Here is a 21,636-nt window from a genome sequence, read left to right on the forward strand (position 1 = left end):
TAGTGTGGGTGAACCCATTTCTTGGCTATACTGATTGTGGAATTGATCAATAGATCAACATATCCCTATCCTTTATTTTAACTGGTAGAATCTTGCAGCCACAGTACATGCAAGGTTCCCTTCTAATCCTTTTAGTACTAACAGCAGCTACAACTCTAATGCAGGTTGAGTAACAGCCAGAAACTTGTTTTATCAAGCCCACATAGAATAGCCAGCAACAAAACATTTCTTTTGACCAATAACAAGCCCCACCTTACTAGTGCATTACCATCTCCTTTTAGCAAGAAGGAGTATCATTTACTAAAGGTCAGGCTATGATTGCTGAAGAGGTAAAAGGAACTTAGAGCTTATCTCAGAGCTGCAACTATACTGAACTCTACTGTATAGTGCAATATTAATGTAACATCAGGGGTTGTGCAATGGTGAATAGAATGTGAAGGATGTGCGTTTTTTATTCTATGGTTTTTATATTTATAAGGTGCACTGGGGATGGCATTTAATTTCGTTGTACGAGGTACAATGACAATAACGTTTACAAACAAACATACAAACGAAAGGATGTGGAAATCCACAGTATACCTAATTTTGTTGGGTAGCAGAAATGCTTATCACAAGCCTGCAGTTTATAGATTTTGCTGCAAATAATTTGCTTGAGTTTGAAAAGATATAAAGTGCCTCATAACTTTGTATCTTCTGTAGATGTTTTTAGGTGTCACTAGGACAGGTTTGACTTCTAGTGACTGCTAAGGTATACATATGGATGGAAGGATTTTTTTTCTGGGAACTTAAAAAAAAAGCAATATTGAATATTTTAAAAAGCAATATGTAAAAGCTTATCAGAAATGTTTACTTTGTATACAAACAATAGTTGGGCTTTTCAAAAACTTAAAATTTCTGTTATAAATGAAACACTCTCATAAATATTTTACTAGCTAATACCCTCAGTGTAATGGGTCTACGCTTTTGGCAGGCATCTTCTGTAAAGAAATTTGAAACATTGCTGTTCTGAAGACAATAGCACAACAAAAGTTTAATATGTTAGAAGAGGTTCCTCTGGATTCAAGTCAATTAGGACTTGAACCAGCACCAAGCAGTATAGATCCTGTAAATAACTCCTGCCTATATGTCAGTAACAATCACTGCACCCTAGACCTGTGACAAAGTTCAATGCCATCAAATTGGACCCAACTCCTGATGACTGTATGGACAAAAACCTTCCATCTCAGCAACCCACAACTTTTTCAGGTATATTCCAGTGATCCTCCATTTATATCTCATGCCCAAAATATGTGAGTTTCTGCTTGTTAATCATTGCTTCAAAGGAGCAGTCTTTTTTCTTTTCTTTCAATCCATGGTTCTATTATTAACTTTTCAAAATCCTTAATTCAAATTCAAATCTTCTTTCTCTCACTTTTTCCCAGTATCCAGGTTCATAGCCCTACACTACCACTGAGAAAACCATTGCTTTAACTATTCTGATCCGTGTTGTCATAGAAATATCCTTCACCCTTATCTAAATTTGTCACTGCCTTTCTCCCTTGGATTAATCTCCTCTTTACTTCTCTAGCATGCTATCTTTATCTATTATTGAGCCTTAGAAAACAAAACTGTCTACCACCTTCACTTCTTCATTGTCAAATGTAAATTCCCTAAGCAGGCTGGTTAATATTCCTTAGTTTTCTTAATAAACATTAACCCACATTTTTCACTATCCATTTTTGCTTTCCTAATGAGCTCTTTCTGAGTCTTCTAAGACCAAGTAAGTGAAAATCTATAGTCTTCTAGGACTTCTTTACTTTCAGTTAACATATTATGATCTGCATATTTCCAATTCTTAATGTTTGACCTCCAATTCTGAGTCCAGTTGTTACTCTTACAATTTTACTATGCTTATATTCATTGTACAAGTTAAACAAATAGGTCAACATTAATATTTGTCTCATTCTCTTTCCTATTCTGCACCCTCCTATTTCTCCAAATTCAATATTTACAGGACCTTCTTTTTCATTGTAAAGGTATGCTGTGTTTAACTTTTTTTAAAAAAAACTGCACAATATTGATTATATTGAAGAACTGAAACTAAAAAGCTACCAAAGCCTTTATGACAATGATTGAAAAAAATGTGCATACATGAGACCCATGTAATCTGTTTTACTTTGTATACATTCACAATATGAGAAAATAGAAAAACAGATTTGGGGAGGGGAACATAAAAGCAAAAGAATGGAGAGGTTCAAATGAAATATTTCCTAGAAATGGAAATGCTGAATCAACACTGACCAGTGCACTTCATCATAATTATCAGGACATACTACTGCCAAGGGATTTATAAAAATCCCACTCAGCAAATAATTGCCTTGCTGTTAGGAGACAGTCAAGAGTGTTAACACACTGTCATAGTCCAGAATTTAGTCAGATATTCAACATTCAATTACTCTTGCTGAGAACAGAAAAAAAGCATGATAGTTTTTCAACCACTACAGTTATGCCTCCACAAGAATTCCACTGAACATTTCTGCTAATCTCCAGCTAGAGAGGAAGGTTACAGCTGTACTTCTCTACTTCTGCAAAGAGATTAAAAAAAGGAGTTGGAAATTTAAATATTATACAGAAAAAAAAATATTTTAGAAACAGCATTTTTTTAAAAAAAAGAAAAGCCAACATTTAAAATATGAACACCTATTTCTAAAAGAAATGAACAGATTAATCTATTCAATGTGAATTTTGTCAATAGGGTAAAGCAGCCACTTTATTGACCCTAGAACCACATACCTGGAGCCATAGCTGAATCATATTCCCCTTTGGATGCAGAGACAGTTTATCACATTGCAACTTTAACTCTGGACAGGCCAAAAAGTACCTGGTGAAAGTTGGGAATAACATGGTGCATAGTAACGGGCACTACCCATGATTCAGAAGAAAATATATAACAGCTACTGGGCTGGTCAAAATTAATTTGTCATTCTTGCCTTCTTTATAGTAGGTAGGAATTAAAAAAAAAAAGTGTTTGTGACAGGAGGTGCAGCTAAGCATTGTCTCCTATCCTACCAAGTCGCAGAAAAGCTTTGCCTGAAGGTGATAAGTTGAGGGCTGAGAATGAATGAAAATGGAATAGATACGGTTTCCATGTACACACAATTTTTCTCACAATCTGTAAGAAAGGAAGTGAAAAACTGGCCAATCAGTTGGCAGAAAAGGAATAACTGGAGTTTTTGAGAATAGATGATGGCTAGCAAACCAAGATGGATTTAGATTCTTTTGATTGTTGAAGATTAACTTCTTCCAGGATGAATCAAGAGCACTGAAGAGTTCCAATGATAGGAGAATCATCAAAGATAGGAGAGGTGCACATGTCAGCAGATCATGCCTATCTGACCAGATGAAGAACAGAAGAAAGGAGACTAGCATTCTTCCAGTCTGAGTGATTGCTAGTTAAGTGTAAATAAAGGGAGGCAGGGATTTAGGGATAGCTGAGGCCTAAGTTGCGCATTGCCTCATTAAAAGAAACATTACATGGCAAGCAAGGAAATCATTAATGGGAATGATTTTTTTAAATTATTATTGCATATGAAACTCTTTCATAGCTGAAGTTTTAAGAGGGAGTTGAGAGGGGAAGATGGTTTTGCATCCACTTGAGCTAAAATGCTGCTTGAATTAGCCTTGCACAGCTAAATGAGAAAGCAATGCTTTCCACTTTGTACTGTTACAAATGAAAAGGGGGAAAGTTCTCAAGAAAGTTCTGCGTGCTGGAGTCTGGTTGGATCTTGAGAACATAACCTCCCCCCCCCCCCCAAAAAAAAGCAGCTTTGTGATAGGGATATTTGTAAATTACTCTTTTCCTTCACTTCACTATAACATTGTGGAACTCTTGCCAGCATTATACAGGAGTCATTAGAACATTCAAAGGTTTGCCTAGTAAGAACAACTATGCTAATGTCATGGTATATATACATTTCTGTCAGTCCTTTGAGGTAGTCCAGGTCAGGAAACAGACTCCCCATGTTTGACTGGAACTCTTTATTTATTGATAGACTATAGTAACAGAATCTTGAAATCCTGTGTTTTCATTTCCCTCCCTCTTATACCTCAGGGAGTTAGGGCAGAGCCAGTTTGAGTTTACTTTTTATGCTTTTTCTTATTTCCCACGTTTAGAGCATGTTTTTGTAACTGTTGCTACGTAGTTTCTCCAAGGTCATCTTTTGGCACTCTACAATTTTTGATCAATTAAGGATGTTATCTCTTTGTTAACATTCTTTCTTTTCACTCTAATGACCATTATTTATATTCTTTAGAACAGTATAACAAAAGATTTTTGCATTTTGAATTACCGTATTTTTCCGTCAATAAGACGCTCCCATGTATAAGACGACCCCCACTTTTCCAACCCAAAATTAAGAAATCAATATTTTAAAGATAGTGCAGAATACATTTTTATTTAGTAATTAGGTAACATTTACCTGATACAGTCGGGGGGAGGAGGTCCAAACCGTCATTCTGCAGCTCTATTTCTATGCTCTTTTGCATAACTGATTACATTCAATCATGAGTGAAACTGCCGATAGCTTGTCTCTGCAAACAGACTTCCTCTAATTGGTTTGTTCAGCATCAGCTGACGTCAGTTACATAAGGCTCGTGATTGGAGGAAGCCTGTTTGCAGAGTCAAGCTATTTCACTCGTGATTGGAGGCTAGAAATAGGAGGAAGCCTCTCTGCAGAGACAAAGTATGGGCAGTTCTCTCCTCGGCTTACTTCCTTGAATAAGACACCCTTCAATTTTTAGCGTAAGGATTTTAGGAAAAAGTATCATCTTATAGTCGGAAAAATACGGTAAATGCATAATAAAAATGAAGAGAAATCTATTTTGTTCTAACTAGATTTTTTTCAAAAAATTTATATTGCAACCTCTCATTAAATACTTATAAGAGATTAATTTAATACTAAGGTAACTACATGTGGAGGATATTTTTTCATTTATTTTCAAATACTCAGAGTATCTTTGTTGTTATTTGTCTAGCTGCCTTTGCAATGAGGCATGGCTAATTAATGATTTGGACTGGTATAACTGGGTGAATTCACCTTCATGTCTACAAATGGTTTAAGTGCTGTGGATTATTGCTTAATCTTTGAATTAGCACATAAACTGTTTCTAGAATGTTGAAACTATAGAAAAATACATCAGCAAGCTTATGCCTCTCCAATAAATATTAATATTTCAGTTTAATTGTTACTGGAAACATTTGATACTAATGTTGGAGGAAGAATATTAAAAACGGCAATGGGAATAAATTGAGCAATTGTTTTACCTATTCTATAGAGCTGTATGGAAATTTTAATGTAATCATTTAACGTTACCAACATGCAAATGTAATGATAAACAAAATTAACGGTATGTCTATATATAAAAATGGAGAGAAATCAGATTTTTCCAGTTAACATCCAGACAGTCTGTTGCTTGTGGGAAACTTTATACTTTACATTTGTACTCAAAACTTAAGGACTGGAACTAGGATTCTGAATATTTATATTTAATGAGCTCTTTGTCCTGCATATTACAGTAGCAGTATCACAAGTAATAAAAGGATTAAGCAGATCTGGGTTCTTATGCTATTTATCTTTCTGAGCTGTCTAGTATCTGAGAAAGTTTTAATACTGTTATATAGATTCACATGCAGATGATACCTTTTTGTTAACTCAGTCTAAATATGGTTTAATAGGCTATTAATGCTGATTTTTCCCCAAAAGAGAAGGATAACCATAAAAGAGACTTTAGATAAGTTTAATCTTATCAATATTCAGTCAATCTTTCCTAAATCAGGTCACACACAGTGAATGTATGTTGGTGAAGGCCAAGAACTGCTTGTTTTATTTCTTATGTACAAATAATTTTCAGTATATGTGAAAAATTCTCTTGAATTTAATAATAATTGCATTTATGTAAGAGACAGAATGTGACATCTTGCTTATCTAGACATAAAACTAGATGAGTCCAACTTGCTTAATAAAAAAATGTTAACTAAGTTTTCATGAATTCTAATTTTTTATTTAGATATTAAAATGCCATGATGTCTCTATACCTATAAAGATCAGAATTGTGCAAGCCATGGTATTCCCTGTGACACTTTTTGGAAGTGGAAGTTGGACTTTGAAGAAGCAGGATAGGAAGAGTATTGACGTTTTTGAATTTTGGTGTTGGAGAAGACTTCTGAGAATAATATGGATAGCCAAGAAAACAAAAGGATCACCGAACAAATCAACCTGGAGTTGTCACTCGAGGCACAAATGACCAGGCTCAAATTTTCCTACTTTGAACACATAATTGAAGACCTAATTCCCTAAAAAAGGCTGTAATGCTGGGAATGGTGGAAGGAAAGAAAAGAAGAGGACAACCAGCAGCAAAATGGATGGACTCAGTTACAGTGGTGATGAGTGCACAGTTGGAAGACCTGAAAGACCAAGTTAGAGACAGATTGTCATGAAGAAAATCTATCTATGTGGTCACTAAGAACTGAAAATAACTTGATGGCATATAATCAATCAAATCAATTTTTTATTTGCTTCCTTTAGGTCCACAAATGAAGAACATTTTTCTCAAGAATTACTACAACTAGCATTTAAAGACCCACAATAGAAAATTGCATTTTGGTTGTTGGTGTTTTCAAGTTAAGGATCTATACAAGTGACCCTGTCCATATTTTAAAATATTCTAAATTGAGAAAAAGCAGTCTTTAAAAGGATATTATAATTATCAGCTTATCCCATTATATTGAACATCATGAGAACAGTGAGAAAGGAAACACAATTCTATTCTAACATTTCAATTTGGGACATTTCCTATTTAACTTCTTGCTCTAGGATCTTTTCCTTACTTAATATTTTCTCATGGAAAAATTGTTTTTTTGCTTCATCAGTTGTTCATACTAATAAAGGAAAAGTTCAGTGCTTTTGATACAAACTTTATAATTTGACAGTTTAGTATAAAGTATTGTATTTTGCTTTAACAGATTTGTTTTATTAATCTCATATATGAGCTATGCATTTGCTAACTATATTTTCTCTATAAGATATTTATACATAACTAAATATTATTCCTTTTCAGGATAAGTAATATTATGAAGACCAAAGGAACAGTATACAAAAGAGTAGGGCAGAGAAATTAAAGACATGAAATAAGAAAAGGAAAATCTAGTTAAATCTAGTTTATTCTAGCAACCCAGTCTTGCTCAATGTTGAACCATCAGCTAAGCACTACATTTATTCTTAGATATGCTTTACTTCCATCACATACCATTTTACTGCATTCAAGCAATTAACTTTCAATATATTCACAAAAATCTTAATTCTATTCACTTTATTATATACTTTCTCTAAATCAACAAACATACAATAAACATACTTTCTTATATTCATATATTTTTCAATGACCAGTTCAAAAAGAAAAAAAAATGATGTGTATTCTCTCTGACTAGAATAAAGCTACACTGCATTTCTCAAAGTTTGTCCTCAGATTTCATACACTTACAATCAGAATTCTGGCAAGCATATTTCAAGGGACACTAAACAAACTAATCCCATTGTAGTTTTTGTATTCACTCTTGATTCCTCTTCCTTTGCATGGGGAACAGTAGCAGCATTCTTTGAATCAGCATAAATGTACCCTTCATAGATACATTAAACAAGTTGCACAGCCACTCCATAAGCAAATCATATTTTTTTATTTTAACATTTCTCCAGTTACTCAATATACACCTACAGCATTCCCATTTTTCAAAATTCTCCCAATGTTTATGATTACCCTTTCATCCCCTTTTTTGCATAATTTTTTAAAGATTTTTTAAAAAGAAGATAAAAACTAATATAAACTAATACAAGGTGAGAAAAAGAAAAGAAAAAAATCAAAGAGAAAGCTAAAAGTGCAAGAAAGGAAAAAAGAAAAAAAATAGAAAAGAAAGAAAAAAGATACAAAGAAGTAGCTTCTGATCTTCTTTAAGCAGTTATAAGTATAATTATAAATTTACCACTTACTCTATGGTTACAACATAATTCTCTTTCTTCTATAATCTATTCTGTCTAATCATCAAAACCATAAATCATAAGTTCATTTTTTTGGTTTCACTCAAAAAGTCTGTAAGGGGTTTCTAGTCAGCAATAAACATAGATGTTATCTTTTCTCTGATCAACGAAGTCAATTTAGCCATCTCAGCAAGTTCCATCATCTTCAACCATTCTTCCATTGTGGGTAATGCTAAATCTTTCCATCTTTGTGCATACAACAATCTCACTATAGTTATCATGTATAAAAACCAAGTTCCATTACTTTTTTCCAACTGTTTGTCCACCTATCCCAAAAGAAAAACCTTTGGTTTCAATTGTATATTAATCTTTAAAATCCTCTGAATCAGTATATATATTTGAATCCAGAATTTTCTAGCTTTTTTACAAGTCTACCAAACATGATAAAATGTCCCTTTTTGTTGTTCACATCTCCAACATAAATTTGAAGTGCCTTTATATATTCTAGACAATTTCTGCAGTGGCATATACCAACAGTACATCATTTTATAAAAATTTTCTTTAAGATCGTAACATAATGTAAATTTCAGTCCTTTTAGCCACATATTTTCCCATTGTTTCATCTGTATATTATAACCAAAATCCTTAGCCCACTTTCTCATACATTCTTTCACTTGTTCTTCTGTTTCAAATTTCAATACTCATCAGTCAATACAAGTTATGGTTTTAGTTGGGGATTTAAACTGTATACAAAATAACCCTGTTTCTTTTTCTTTTTTTATTCCTTTCTTCATCCAGATTTTTATGAATCAAATGTTTATGCCCTTTTTTTCTAATATGTGTCTCTTGTAAGCAAATTAATTCTTGTTTTAATTTTTTCAAATAATGATTTCTTTTCCCTTTTGAGGAGCATTTGCTCGATTTATATTCTATGTTAAATATTTGAAATCCATAATTGAGCCAAAAATTTAGAAAAATTCATACCTGTAGTGCCTAGTTCAGTGCCATCCCTTTCAGTTTCCTGTTGCACCTGTTAGAGTTTTTGTGTAGTATCCTCTGACACCTCCATTTGAATCTCCTCCAATTCTTTGAATTTTTCTAGAAATTCCCTCGCCTTCTAGACAGAATTCAGTTGAAAACTCTGTTGTTTGAAAGTAAAAATCATACCTTCCAATTTGTCCCATTGAAATGGGTTCTTTTTCTGCTTTAATCTCTCAGTCAAAAACAAAACAAAACTCTTTTCTCTTATGTAAAATTCTGATAGGAATTTAAGGACAATTATATCTGTATTATCAATCTTCAGTCTTGTATCAAAATGCTGCTTCAAAACTTGATCCCTTGTCTTCTTCCTGACAAAGTGCGCCAAAACATCCCTTGGATCACTTTTTATTCTCACAAATCTTGTATTTTTTCTATATATTTTATCAATTTCTGCCTCTGTATCCTTCTCACCCCAATCCAAAACATTTACTAAACCTTTTCTCTAATATCTTCACCAGAAACCTCTGGGATTGTTCTAAGTCACAAACAAAATTCCTTCTCTCTCAATTCCAATAGAGCTACGTCTCTTTCCAACTCTGTCTATAACTTCTGTCTTACTCTCAAAAATTTCCACTTTGTCATTAATTTGTTTTACCACTCCAGACACTTGTTTTACAGAACTTTCCATCTTCTTAACTTCTTTCATCTCCTCTTTCATCTTTACAAGTATTTCATCCATTCTTTGTTCAAAAGCTGTCGATTTAGTATCAAGTGCTTCTAACATATTACTCATCTGCTCAAATAATTTCTGAAGCAAATCTGGTGTAATTCCTCTCTCTGCAGGCTGCTCTAGTGATCCTCCCCTCCCCTCCATTCTTGCTGCTTTTCTGGTGGTTTCCATTATGATATTATAATCCAAAAATGAAAGTGTCTCAAAGAAGGAAAAAGAAAAAGCAAGCTCCCTTTCCCCTTTTTCCTCTCTTTAGTCTTCCTGTGTCTTTAATTCTTTCATCTCTAACGGCACTCCATAGTTACGGCCAGCATCCCAGTTCACATCTCCCTAGTTACAGACAACATCACAGTCTGGCTCACATTACTCCTGTCTTTTTGTTTTGTAAAATCCACCAATTGTCTGCACTCTTTTTCCAGAGACAATTTGTCAGCCAGCATTCACTGATCTCCGCCGCAATGTTGTCCCCGCTCCTTCAGGGGCCTCTAGTTCGCCATGAATCCTCACTGGAAGCTCCCTTTTCATCACTTTTTGAAACAATTTTACAGCATTCCTTTCAATTCTACTACTTGATTATATCACTATCTTTGTCAGACATTATCTCTAAAATACTCAATTTCATCCCAAATTCTTTTATCACTTTTATTTTTAATTTCATTCATTCTACTGGAAGATCCTTATTTAGCTTTCTTCTCCATACCAAAATAGTTTAATTTCCATCAAAATTGCCATTTACTCTGCCTCTTTTAATTTAAAATCTTTCTTGCTCACTTTGACTCCATTCCCTTTATTTATTTATATATCGAATTTGTCACTTGTTAAAAAGCAACTCTAGATGGTTTACAGAAAAGATAAATATTGATTAAAAATACAATATAACAATAGTCCTAAATAAATAATAAGTATATTCCAAGGATTGATGGTAACTAGAGAGTATTAGGCTTGGGGAGCATCATCAGGACAAAAGCCACCCCCAGGGCTGGTTAAAACTCTTCTTGTCCCATGCAAGCTGGCAGGGCCAAGTCTTTAGTTCTTTCCAGAAAGCTGAGAGGGTAAGGGCCCAACTCTGGGGGGAGAATATTCCAGGGTGCAGGGGTGATGGCAGAGAAGGCTCTCCTCCTAGGCCCTACCAGCTGACATACTCTTGCTGACGGGGTCTGTAACCTACCTTCTATGCCTGACTGGATGGGATGGGTTGATGTAATGGGATGAGACAGTCCCTCAGGTAGCAATTCTTTAACAATTCTTTTTATCTCATTATATTTTTCTCTCACCCTCATTTTTGCAGTGATCATTCTTTTCCATATATTTTTTCTCATCTACCATTCATACTTTCCACCAGTGTAACTTCACACACTTTTGTGGCATTCTGTAATATAATTCTGTCCACTGTTCCATGTAGCTTACAAATCCTCTTTCCTTATATTCACTTTCTATTCACTTTGTTGGAAGATAAATCTATCTTCCAATATTTTTTCACATAGGATTCATACTTTCTCTCCCTGCAATTGTTCTACTTCTACTCTTTAGTTTTTATTCAGTATTTTAAAAGTGGCTAGATCAACTAATACTGGATCAACAGCCATTTCCCTAACAGTCATTTCCCCTAAGTCTCCAATAGAGAGAGGGAGAAGAAGAAAAACTGGGCAGATTTTAGATTTTACTTGATTACATAACCTGTACTACCATGAAGCATAATATATTATTTTTACTGAGTTATTTAAAAATGGAAAGCAATGTGGGCACATCATTTTTGTTTTCAGTTTTGGAATGCCTGCTTCAACCAATATAGGTATAATGAACAACTTAGCTGTTTTAAATCTAGAAACAGAGTGAAAAGAAACTTGTATACACAGAATTGTTTTATAAACCAGGGTACTAGAAATAGCTCTCATGCAAGGTCTAGCTGCAAGGGCATTACTTATTAAAACCTCAAATCTAAAAATCTAACTTTTTTTGTATTAGTTTTAATGCTACTACTGTTGTTTTACTGATATTGCTAATGAATCTTAGATTATTGGAAACATTTCAATCAATATTTTTATAGATCAAAATTTTTAAAAAGCAGAATTTCAACAAAAATTTTACTGAGGAAATTAGGAAAGATACAATTCAGGGTCCAAAACTGGAAATATATGAAAATGTGTCTAAAGTTTGAACAAAAAGGTTTATACTCATTTATGTTTAGCTCATGAACAGCCTTAACACTAAAGTATAGTTTACTAATTATAGTGCTTCCTACATTATTATTTTAAAATGGGTTACGTTGTTTTTCTATATTTGATTTGTCATAAAAATAAATGTTTTATGCTGTCATTACAAAAATAATAAAGTAGGAATAGTGAGTGAGGAAACAATGGTTCACATTTTTTGTTAATAAAGGTTCCTTTTGTTTCTCACAAGAGCAAATTAAAGAAAATAAAGGTGAATTCAAATTCCCTTTTCAAATCTTGTCAAATGAACAGAAATAGGAATATAAACAGAGGTTTCTGTATTCTATGGGTGCATTTTTCAGTGCAATTATGTTGCACAAGGCAACCAGTAGGTGGAGCAGATAACATAATTTATGACTTGGAAAACATTGGCAAAGATTTTATAGCAGGTTTCTTCATAATTATAGGGATCATGAAGAAAGAATTTTCTTCAAACAAAGGAAGGCTTAGATGTGTTAGGTGTTACTTGACTAGTTATTGAAACCACAGATAAACGAAGAACGTTGATTAAAACCTCAATATTTCATAAGTATCAAGTTTTAGAGCTTGTCATTTATTTCTCCAGGCATCATCCTCTTGTAATCTGAGTTTTAATCAAAATACGATTCCAATTCTATATTTAACTTCTTTTCATGCTTATTTAATACCAGCTTTAGGCACACTGAAAAAGCAATGTAAAGGAGTATAGAAAATCTGTATACTATAATGGATGTAAATAATTACCAAAAAAATGCATTTTTTTGTATATTTGCATTAACATGCTGTCCACCAGATCAGAGTGAATGTGTAGTACCTTTCAATGTTGCAAAAATAATTGGGCATGGGGGGAGGTTGAAACTTGAAATGCCATTTCTTAAGTAATATCTCAATGAATACATTATATTTCAGGCATGATCATAATTTTTGAATGTTTATTCCCAAAGAAGCTAACAGATCAAAACTGCACTAAAATTGTTTTTGAAGTTTTCTCCCAAATCATGCAAACCAAAGATTTTTAATTTCCACATTAACCTTAAGCTCTCTATTCTTCTGCCCTGAATCCAGTTTTATATATTTTTTCCTAATATTTGGAGGTTATTATGTATTCTAGTTAAAGTTTTAAAACAGTATGAAGTGTTTTTGCAGAGTGATTATTCTCACAGTACTCTTTCTGGCAGCATATGAATAATTCATTCTTAATAATATTCATGTACTAATTAGTCTTTTCTTCTGTTTCTTCACAAACAAACCTTGATTTCACTAAATTTACAATTAAAATAACTAATTTCCACTAATCAGTTCACTTTCCCATAATTAATTGCCATGCAGCTTATGTAAACAAACTCCACCATTACTTATTCATGATTGATGTGACAGAGAGAAAAAAGAGGGGGAGACAATTTTTGTTATGAAATCACTTGGCGTTGTGTTTGATCCTTGATTGTAGGAATGACACTTGTTAAGCAGCAAGTGCACGTGCTGTTACAACAAAAAACACTAAAATTCAATAATAAATATACTTAATAAAGATTGAAATAATTGTGCTGCACTTGCTAAATATAAGTAGGCACTAACTACAGGCATATTCATTCTCACTGATGAGAAATCATGTTTAAAAAGAGATATACCTTCCATATCAAATAGCTCTTCAGAACTGAGACACATTTTTGAGGGAGTAACTAGATTTGTCTGAACACTTTCAAGAGTAACAAAGGAGCAATGAAATTAAATGTGCAGGGCCTAAAGGAGTTATCCAGAAAGTTTTTAAAAGACATCTTAGACTTACAATATAATTCAAACCCCCAGCAAAGGAACGTAATTCTGATCCAAACATTAGCTCAATTAAAATTAAAAAAAAAAATCAAGTACCTCTTCAGCTTAATAACTTGTTAGTTTTTGACAACTGAGATAACACAACAATAAGCCAGTCAAAATGAGTTTTTAAAGTGAGGTTATGCCCTTCCTGTTGTGTTATCACAGTGGCAGATCAAACTGCTGACTTGGGCTCTTTCTGCCAGCCCTGCTAATGCTGTCTCTATGAAGCTGCTGTCACGCAGCAGTCATGGTGCCTGCTCTCGCCTATAGAAATGCACTAAATTGAACTCGAAGTAGTGCCTTTGTGATATCTTTTCAACAAGTCATGTCCCATTCAGCCTGCTAGTTTATCTCTGTCAAGCTAGGGGTCCCAGTGGTTTGCATGAGCTGTCAGGGACAGGTACACCAACCTGCTGAGTGCTAAGGAGGTAATGCATCTTTCGGGCTAGGTAATCCTTTTTCTTTTTTTCCCTTTCAAGAGCTTTTTTCACCTCTTCTTTCTCCTTCATCTCTGCAAACTCTTCTAGCTCTTTCCTGCATCAAAACAATTTTGCATATTACTTTTTTAAAAAACAGATGATTACGAAAAGAAAAGAAAAACTTATTTCACAGCCTCGCTTTCCCAGTGATGATATGCTGACTCTTTCCACTGTTTATTGAAATCATCAACATCAGGACCTGCTAAGTCCATTTAGCAATGCAGGCCTCGTACTGTTAGAACAAAAGCATGACAGCCATATTCTATCAATGTGCTGTAACGACTGATCTTTCTGTGTGATTCAGCTACATGCTTGTTTTAGCTGTTTAGCAAATGGAAGACGGAAGCTTCATAGATAATAGAGAGACACAAATGAATAGCTTTTGTCTAGATTAAAAAAAAAGTTGGCTTGGAAGTTATATATAAGGATTTTAATTTCATTAATTCAGAAATATAAAGCAATATTCTAATTTCCAGGCAGAACTAAGAGAAAGAAATAATATCCCCACGCACATATAGTCATATACATACATACCACAGTAATAGTCTAATTAACATTTGTTGCTAGTGGTATTAAGAAAGAGCTAATTTAAATTAACCTTGTGTGTGAAAGACATAAATTTTGTTCAGTGAAGTATGTAGATTTAATAAATGTTAATTAAGTATGTTATGACCTTTTTCTGGGCATCTTACATAAAATGCAGCATTAAAAATAATTCAGTTCCTGTAGGGTAAATATTTATAATACTTCAACATATTCCAAAATCAATTAAATAACAGCAGATGCAATCCATATTCCATAGAAGTTAATAACAGAATCCCCATTATTAATAAGGGCATCCATCTATATCTAGTATATTTTAACAGAGAGGATTCAAGTTCTCTGCTGTGTGCACATAGGCAGTTATCAGTTTTTCCCATCTGGATAGTCCTATGACGCGTGCCCCTTGTTCAGAAGTTCTTATGATTCTGCACAGCAAATTACGAAAGGGACCAAAAAATCAAGGCAGGAAGGTGCAGTTAAATAAGTCTTTTTTTCTGGCAGACTAACTGTATACAGTATGCTTGGAGCTTGTGGTTCTCCTTCTGAAGAAAAGAGCATATACATACATAACTATCATGCTCTTCCCTTTCTGAACAAGCAACTTTTATGCAAAGTGTGAAAAGGAAATGCAAAATGCTAAGCCAAAGAAATTAAAGGCATGAGATAATTAAAATTAAATCTAGACAAATCTAGTTTATGGCAACACGATACCTTTTCATGCCTTTCTATCCTTGCAAACCATCCTTGCATTCACCACATCCATATGTTGCTTCAGATAATGACTTTTGTTCTTCAAACATCATACCTCTCTCTTTCTGAGGATATCATTAACTCTATCCAACCAGAACTTTCTCAGTCTTCCCCTTCTTCTGGACTTATTCTCTCTTCATTTCTTTGTTTTGGGATTAGATTCTCATTCATTCTCTTTACATGACCAAACACCTAAATGTACTTCTTTTATACTGGTCAGACACTTTTGCACTCAATTCAAATTCAAACACCCATTCATTCTTGATCTTACATCCTCTTGTTTACTACACACATTTCTTAAGTATCCCATTCCCTAACATTCCATGTAAAAAATGGGCAGAAACACACTTTTATATTCAGCCATTTTCACTTCATTCTCACAGTTGTCTACATACTAAACATTATTGTTCTGTCAGTATTTATATGTTTTTAAAAATTCCATCCATTTTCTCATCTTTAGTAAATATTCTGCTAAGATATAAAAGATTAACCTACTTTCTACATTTTGCAATAACTTGCAATTGTCCAGTCCATTTCCTCTATCAAACAAAAATGCCTTGGTCTTTTTAAATCATAAATCACAATAAACATAAATGTTTGTTGTGAATCACCCAGAGTTCCCTCATTGGGGGGAGATGGGCGGTTGAAAAAAATAAACAAACAAACAAATAACTTCTCACTGCATCAGTTAAAAATTCCCTTCTCACACCTATGGGTGGTATGTGTCTTCCTCAGTCTTAGGCCCTCTACCAGAAGCCTGGGAGTTTGAGGGTTCTGTGCAGTATCTTAGCACTTCCTAGCAATGCACTTTTCTGGACAGACAGCTCTGATGTTGTTCCTGGGATCTGTTGGAGCCACTCTCCCAGCTTAGGAGTCACAGCCCTGAGTGCTCCTACCACCACTGGGACCACTTTGGCCTTTACTTTCCATATCCTCTCTAGTTCCTCCTTCAGGCCTTGGTACTTCTCCAGCTTCTCATACTCCTTCTTCTTGATGTTGCTGTCACTTGGCACTGCTACATCTATCACTACCACTGTCTTCTGGTCTCTGTCTACTACCACGTCTGGTTGATTGGCCAGTACCTGCCTGTCCATCTGGATCTGGAAGTCCCACAGGATCTTGGCTTTGTTATTTTCCACGACCTTCTGTGGAATCTCCCATCTGGACTTGGGAGGGTTTAGCCCATACACTGTGCAGATTTTCCTGTACACACTGCCAGCTACGTGGTTGTGCCGTTCAGTATATGCTGTTCCTGCCTGCATCTTACATCCTGCCACTATGTGTTGGACTGTCTCTGAGGCCTCTCTGCACAGTCTGCACCTTGGGTCCTGTCTAGTGTGGTAGATCCCTGCTTCTATGGATCTGGTGCTTAGTGCCTGTTCTTGTGCTGCTATGATCAGTGCCTCAGTGCTGTCTTTTAGTCCGGCCCTTTCCAGCCACTGATAGGATTTCCCAATGTCAGCCACCTCAGCTATCTGGCGATGGTACAACCCATGCAGGAGCTTGACTTGCATTGGTACTTCCTCCACTTGAACTTCCTCCCATGTCTGCTGTTGCCTCAGGCATTCTGTTAGTAGCTCATCTTTGGGTGCCATCTTACTGATGTACTCCTGGATGCTCTGGGTTTTGTCCAGGACAGTGACTTTGACACTCATCAGACCCCGCCCACCCTCTTTCTGGCTGGTGTACTTGGGGTAGAAATCTCCTACATTGTGAAGAGCTTCTGGGTCTTCACATCGGCAGCCTCCATTTCCTGCTTTGGCCAGCTCACTATACCAGCAGGGTATCTGATGAGTGGCAGGGCATATGTCTTGATGGAGTGGATCTTGTTCTTCCCATTGAGCTGGCTTTTCAGGACCTGTCTTATCCTTCAGTGGTACTTGGATATTGCTATCTTCCTTGCCTCCTCATCATGGTTCCCATGTGACTGTGGGATACCAAGGTAATTGTAGCTGGTCTCTATGTCTGCTATGTGGCCCACTGGTAGTTCTACCCCATCGGTCTTAACTACCTTCTCTCTTTTTACTATTACCCAGCCACACCTCTCCAGTCCGAATGACATCCCAATGTCCTCACTGTAGATCCATGTCAGGAGGATCAGTGAGTCGATGTCTCGTTCACTCTTAGCATACAGCTTGATGTCATCCATGCAGAGGAGGTGGCTGATGGTGATTCCACTTTTGAACCTGTATCCATATTTAGTCCTTGTGATTATGTGGCTGAGGGGGTTTAAGCCTATGCAGAACAGCAGTGGGGACAGCGCATCACCTTGGTGTATGCCACACTTCATAGCCACTTGTGCGAGCTGTCTTGAATTGACTTCTAGTGTTGTCTTCCACGGTCCCATTGAGTTGAGAAAGGTCCTTAGCATCCTGTTGACTTTGATCATTGGGGTATTCAGAAAACAAGCTTAATGTCTGTGTATAAAAGCACACATACATTCAAATCACCATCGAAAACACCTTCAATATCACCATAAGCATTCTTTCCACACTTACAGATAAATATATGAAGTGTTTATAGGTCATCACCAATACCTCGAATTGAATCTGGAAGCACACTTGCAGCCAATTCAGCTCACAGAGCAGAGGTATAACGTGCACTGATCGAGGAATCCATATATGTACCCATGCAGTTGCATTCTACACCAGCCGTAACTTCCAGATGCTCTTCAAGGGCAGTCACATGTAGAACACATTACAGTAATCCACCCAAAAGGTGACCAATCCTGGTACGTATCTATACCTTCAGCCTTACTATTTTTCAGCATTCTCCCAATATTTATGACTTCCTTTCCACCAACTTTTTCTTAAATGCTAACATTTATAGCACTTGTTTCAGTTCCATTCTTTGCTATATAATTATTCATTCTCATACAAACCTCTAAAATACTTCAGTCCCTCAATTCATTTTCAACCCAGTTTTTAAAATCATTTTTGTTTGTATTTCCATGTATTCTGCTTCTGATCCTTATTCAGCTCTGTTCATTGACTTCCAGAACGACAGTTTATATCCATCAAAATTACTCTCCATTTACTCTACATCTTGTAATCTTAAGAATTCTTCTTCTTTTACACTACATGTGTTGCTTTGTATCTTTACACATATTAAATCTTTCTGTCTTCATTTCGGCAGCAATCATTCTCCTATATGTATTTCCTTATCCACAGATTTTTTTACTTCATCATTCTACCAAGTGTCCCATTTCATACTTCTCATTAGCATAACTGTATCCTTCTATAGCACTCCAAATATTTTTTTTTCACTGTATTCTTGCAGCTGTTTGGCTTTCATTCTTATTTCTTTCAGTTATTTCCTTTCCTTCCATTCCATTTTTTCCAGATCCACTCCTATCAAAAAATGGTGCAAAACCTCTCATCACCCTTGTATCCCTCACTAATTCTTTTACTCCTTCATCATAAACCATAAAATAAATAACATCTTAGATGTATATTCTCTCCTTTTCCATGTGAATGCATGAATAGACTCATGCTTTTAATCCATGTATTTGAAACAGAGAAACTTTTTCTAAGCACATATTCATGATACCATTACTGTTGTTACTGATCCTTGGTCTCTGAATGCCCCAATCACTTTTTCTCAACATATTCCCACCTATCAGTTCATTATTTAAATAATCAGCATTATTTTCCCCCTTTACATTACATTACATTACATTACATTACATTACATTACATTACATTAATTCAGAATGTTACAGAATTCTTCCCAAACCTCATCTCTGGTTCTTCCATTATCATAATTCACTGGAACATGAAACTATCACTAAATTATGGATTCCTACTTTTATATCCATCCAAAACCTAGATGATACCAATTCATACTTTCTGAGATGTGCATCTTTTTCCTTTCCCTGTATATATTCAACTCCACTCCACAATCAGACCACCTTCATTTAGATGTATTATCTCCTTCTCCATTCATTTAGCTTCACAAACAGGCAAAATATCTATTTCTCTTTCTTTCATTTCATTAATTAATTAATTCATAGTCTTTAACATTTACTTCTTTTACATTCCAAGTTACAATGTTCCAGGAGTCATGGTCATCACCAAATGGGCCCACAAATATCGACCGCACTGCTCATCAGGGCTTAGGTCAATTAATCCGTAAAACATAACACTTTTAATAAAACTGAGAAGATGGAAATAGGTTACTGGCCTTAGCTGGACCAGTGCTACAAGCAGTATTAATGATAAGGACCGCAGTTGTCAGTTTTAGCATATTTTAGCCAGTATATCACAAGCACAGCCAAAGCTCAGCATGCCTATATTATTCTGTGCAAGTTATGATCTCTATGTAGAGACTACCCTGCAAAGCAACATAGTGCCCAATTTGCACGTATATGGAATGTAGGGAGAAAATTGTAAAATAAGGCAAAAAGAATAAACACAGATAAGGTCATCTTATTTTGAAAAAGCTCTGAAGAATTAAAGCTTCTGAAAGGTGCAGGATTGAACATTTCTTTAACAGGTTGAGCCCACAGCAGTAATACTGCATCAGACTGGAAATCTCCTGTGTTCTGTTGGTGAGGAAGGGACAGAATAGGGCACTGATGGCTAGAAGGAAATACAGGATTTAGAGGGCTTTGGATAAGGAAGGCTCACTACAGCGCTTTGATAGAATACCTACTCTTCCTGGGGACTTGCAGAGGGTTCACAGCTAACTACACACTCATGGCAGGTGGTAGAGCTATTCAAACAAATATTGAAACATGTGTGAATCAACTCTGTCTAGCCAAGAATTGGAGCATATGCAGCACATTGCAATTCTAAATATTTCCACTGCTGTGATAAGATATATTTATGTCAAGACCATAATGTGGGAATAATTCTATCAAAACTATATAACACTCTCTAAAAATCTACATGCTGTTCTGCCTTTTTTAATTAAATATTAACCCCTGGTATATAGTATATGAACAAATGCCAAGGAAATCTTACACATTTTTTCCACCAAATGTACAAGGTAAAAGTAAAACAAACAGAAATGAATTAAAGATAGAAGAAGATATATTATTCTGTTTTGATCTCTGGAATTTTTTTGTTGCCGTTTACTGTTAAAGGTTCCTTATACAATATTTCATACAAGGTTACTTATGAAACATACTGACATTTAAAAATCACCATGCTTTGCTTTTGCAGCAGTGTAATTTTTTTTCAACATAAGATTAAATTGCAAAATAAATGAATTACTTAGAGTGGCATGGCCCCCATTTTGCCACACTTCTCTTGAAAATTGCTTATTAATATGAAAAAAGAAGTTGGAAAATAGCCTGCTTTACTTTATGCATAGTCTTTTGAGGCCTTAGTGCCTGAAGACCTGGACTTCCTGCACATTTTAGATTGTGTTGGCAAGTGGGTACACTGACCTTTCTGACCTGCATCTCAAGGCTATTATTAATCGCTAAGTAACCTGGTAAAGCCAAACAAATTTGTTTCCATTGAAAGGATCTCTATCTGTGTCTGAGAATTTGTGCCGTACCAAATCAACCTCATTAACTGTGTCCACTTTTGACAAAGAACTAGGAGTTGGAGAGACTGGTGACCTTTCTTTGTCCTTAAGGAGCACAGCTCAGCTTTGAAATGGGAGTAAATGAGCATTTTTATAACAGTATTATTAAACATAAAACATTCTCAGGTTTTTAAACAATTACACTTGTCAACACTGGTGCACACATCTCTTATTTAGTAATTACATTTTTTTTATTGCTGATTAGTCTGGGGAACCAGTATCACTGTGAGCAGCTAATAAAAAGCATACAAAGGCAGAATTATTTAAATTGTCAATATTTCAAAGGTACTGTATTTTCGTATTATGCTATTCTTCGTAGATTTTCCAAATGCTCTTTATTTACCCTAAAAACTTGCACTATCCCAAAATAAGTGCTAAATAACACAAAAGAAAAAATAGTTATGTATATATACAACTGAATTTGGTTATAATAATGTTTAAAATAATGTTGTTACAAAAACTAATTATGTATCAGAACTGAGGGCTTTTCCTCAAATGTGGAACATGGACATTTACTATAAAGTATCATTTCAGTATAACAGCTTTCTACTGGGAAAGCACAACCTTCTCCCTTAAAATCTGATGATAGTCCATAAACCTTT

The 21,636-nt window shown here is 35.0% G+C and overlaps 1 protein-coding gene across 2 annotated transcripts in view; it reads right to left on the reverse strand.

Moving 5' to 3' along the window:
• SPATA17 (spermatogenesis associated 17) overlaps window positions 1-21,636 on the reverse strand; it is a 92,199-nt gene that overhangs the window by 47,490 nt on the left and 23,073 nt on the right. For both annotated transcript variants that reach the window (XM_088146602.1, XM_007423312.3), the window contains exon 6: window positions 14,138-14,261. In XM_088146602.1, the coding sequence (XP_088002728.1) occupies window positions 14,138-14,261 (124 nt within the window). The remainder of the gene's footprint in view (window positions 1-14,137; window positions 14,262-21,636) is intronic.

This window comes from Python bivittatus, unplaced genomic scaffold (assembly GCF_059951505.1).
Source record: "Python bivittatus isolate LINGU-HERP-01145 unplaced genomic scaffold, Pbiv_v1 ctg000020_np1212, whole genome shotgun sequence".
NCBI classification, from domain to species: domain Eukaryota; kingdom Metazoa; phylum Chordata; class Lepidosauria; order Squamata; family Pythonidae; genus Python; species Python bivittatus.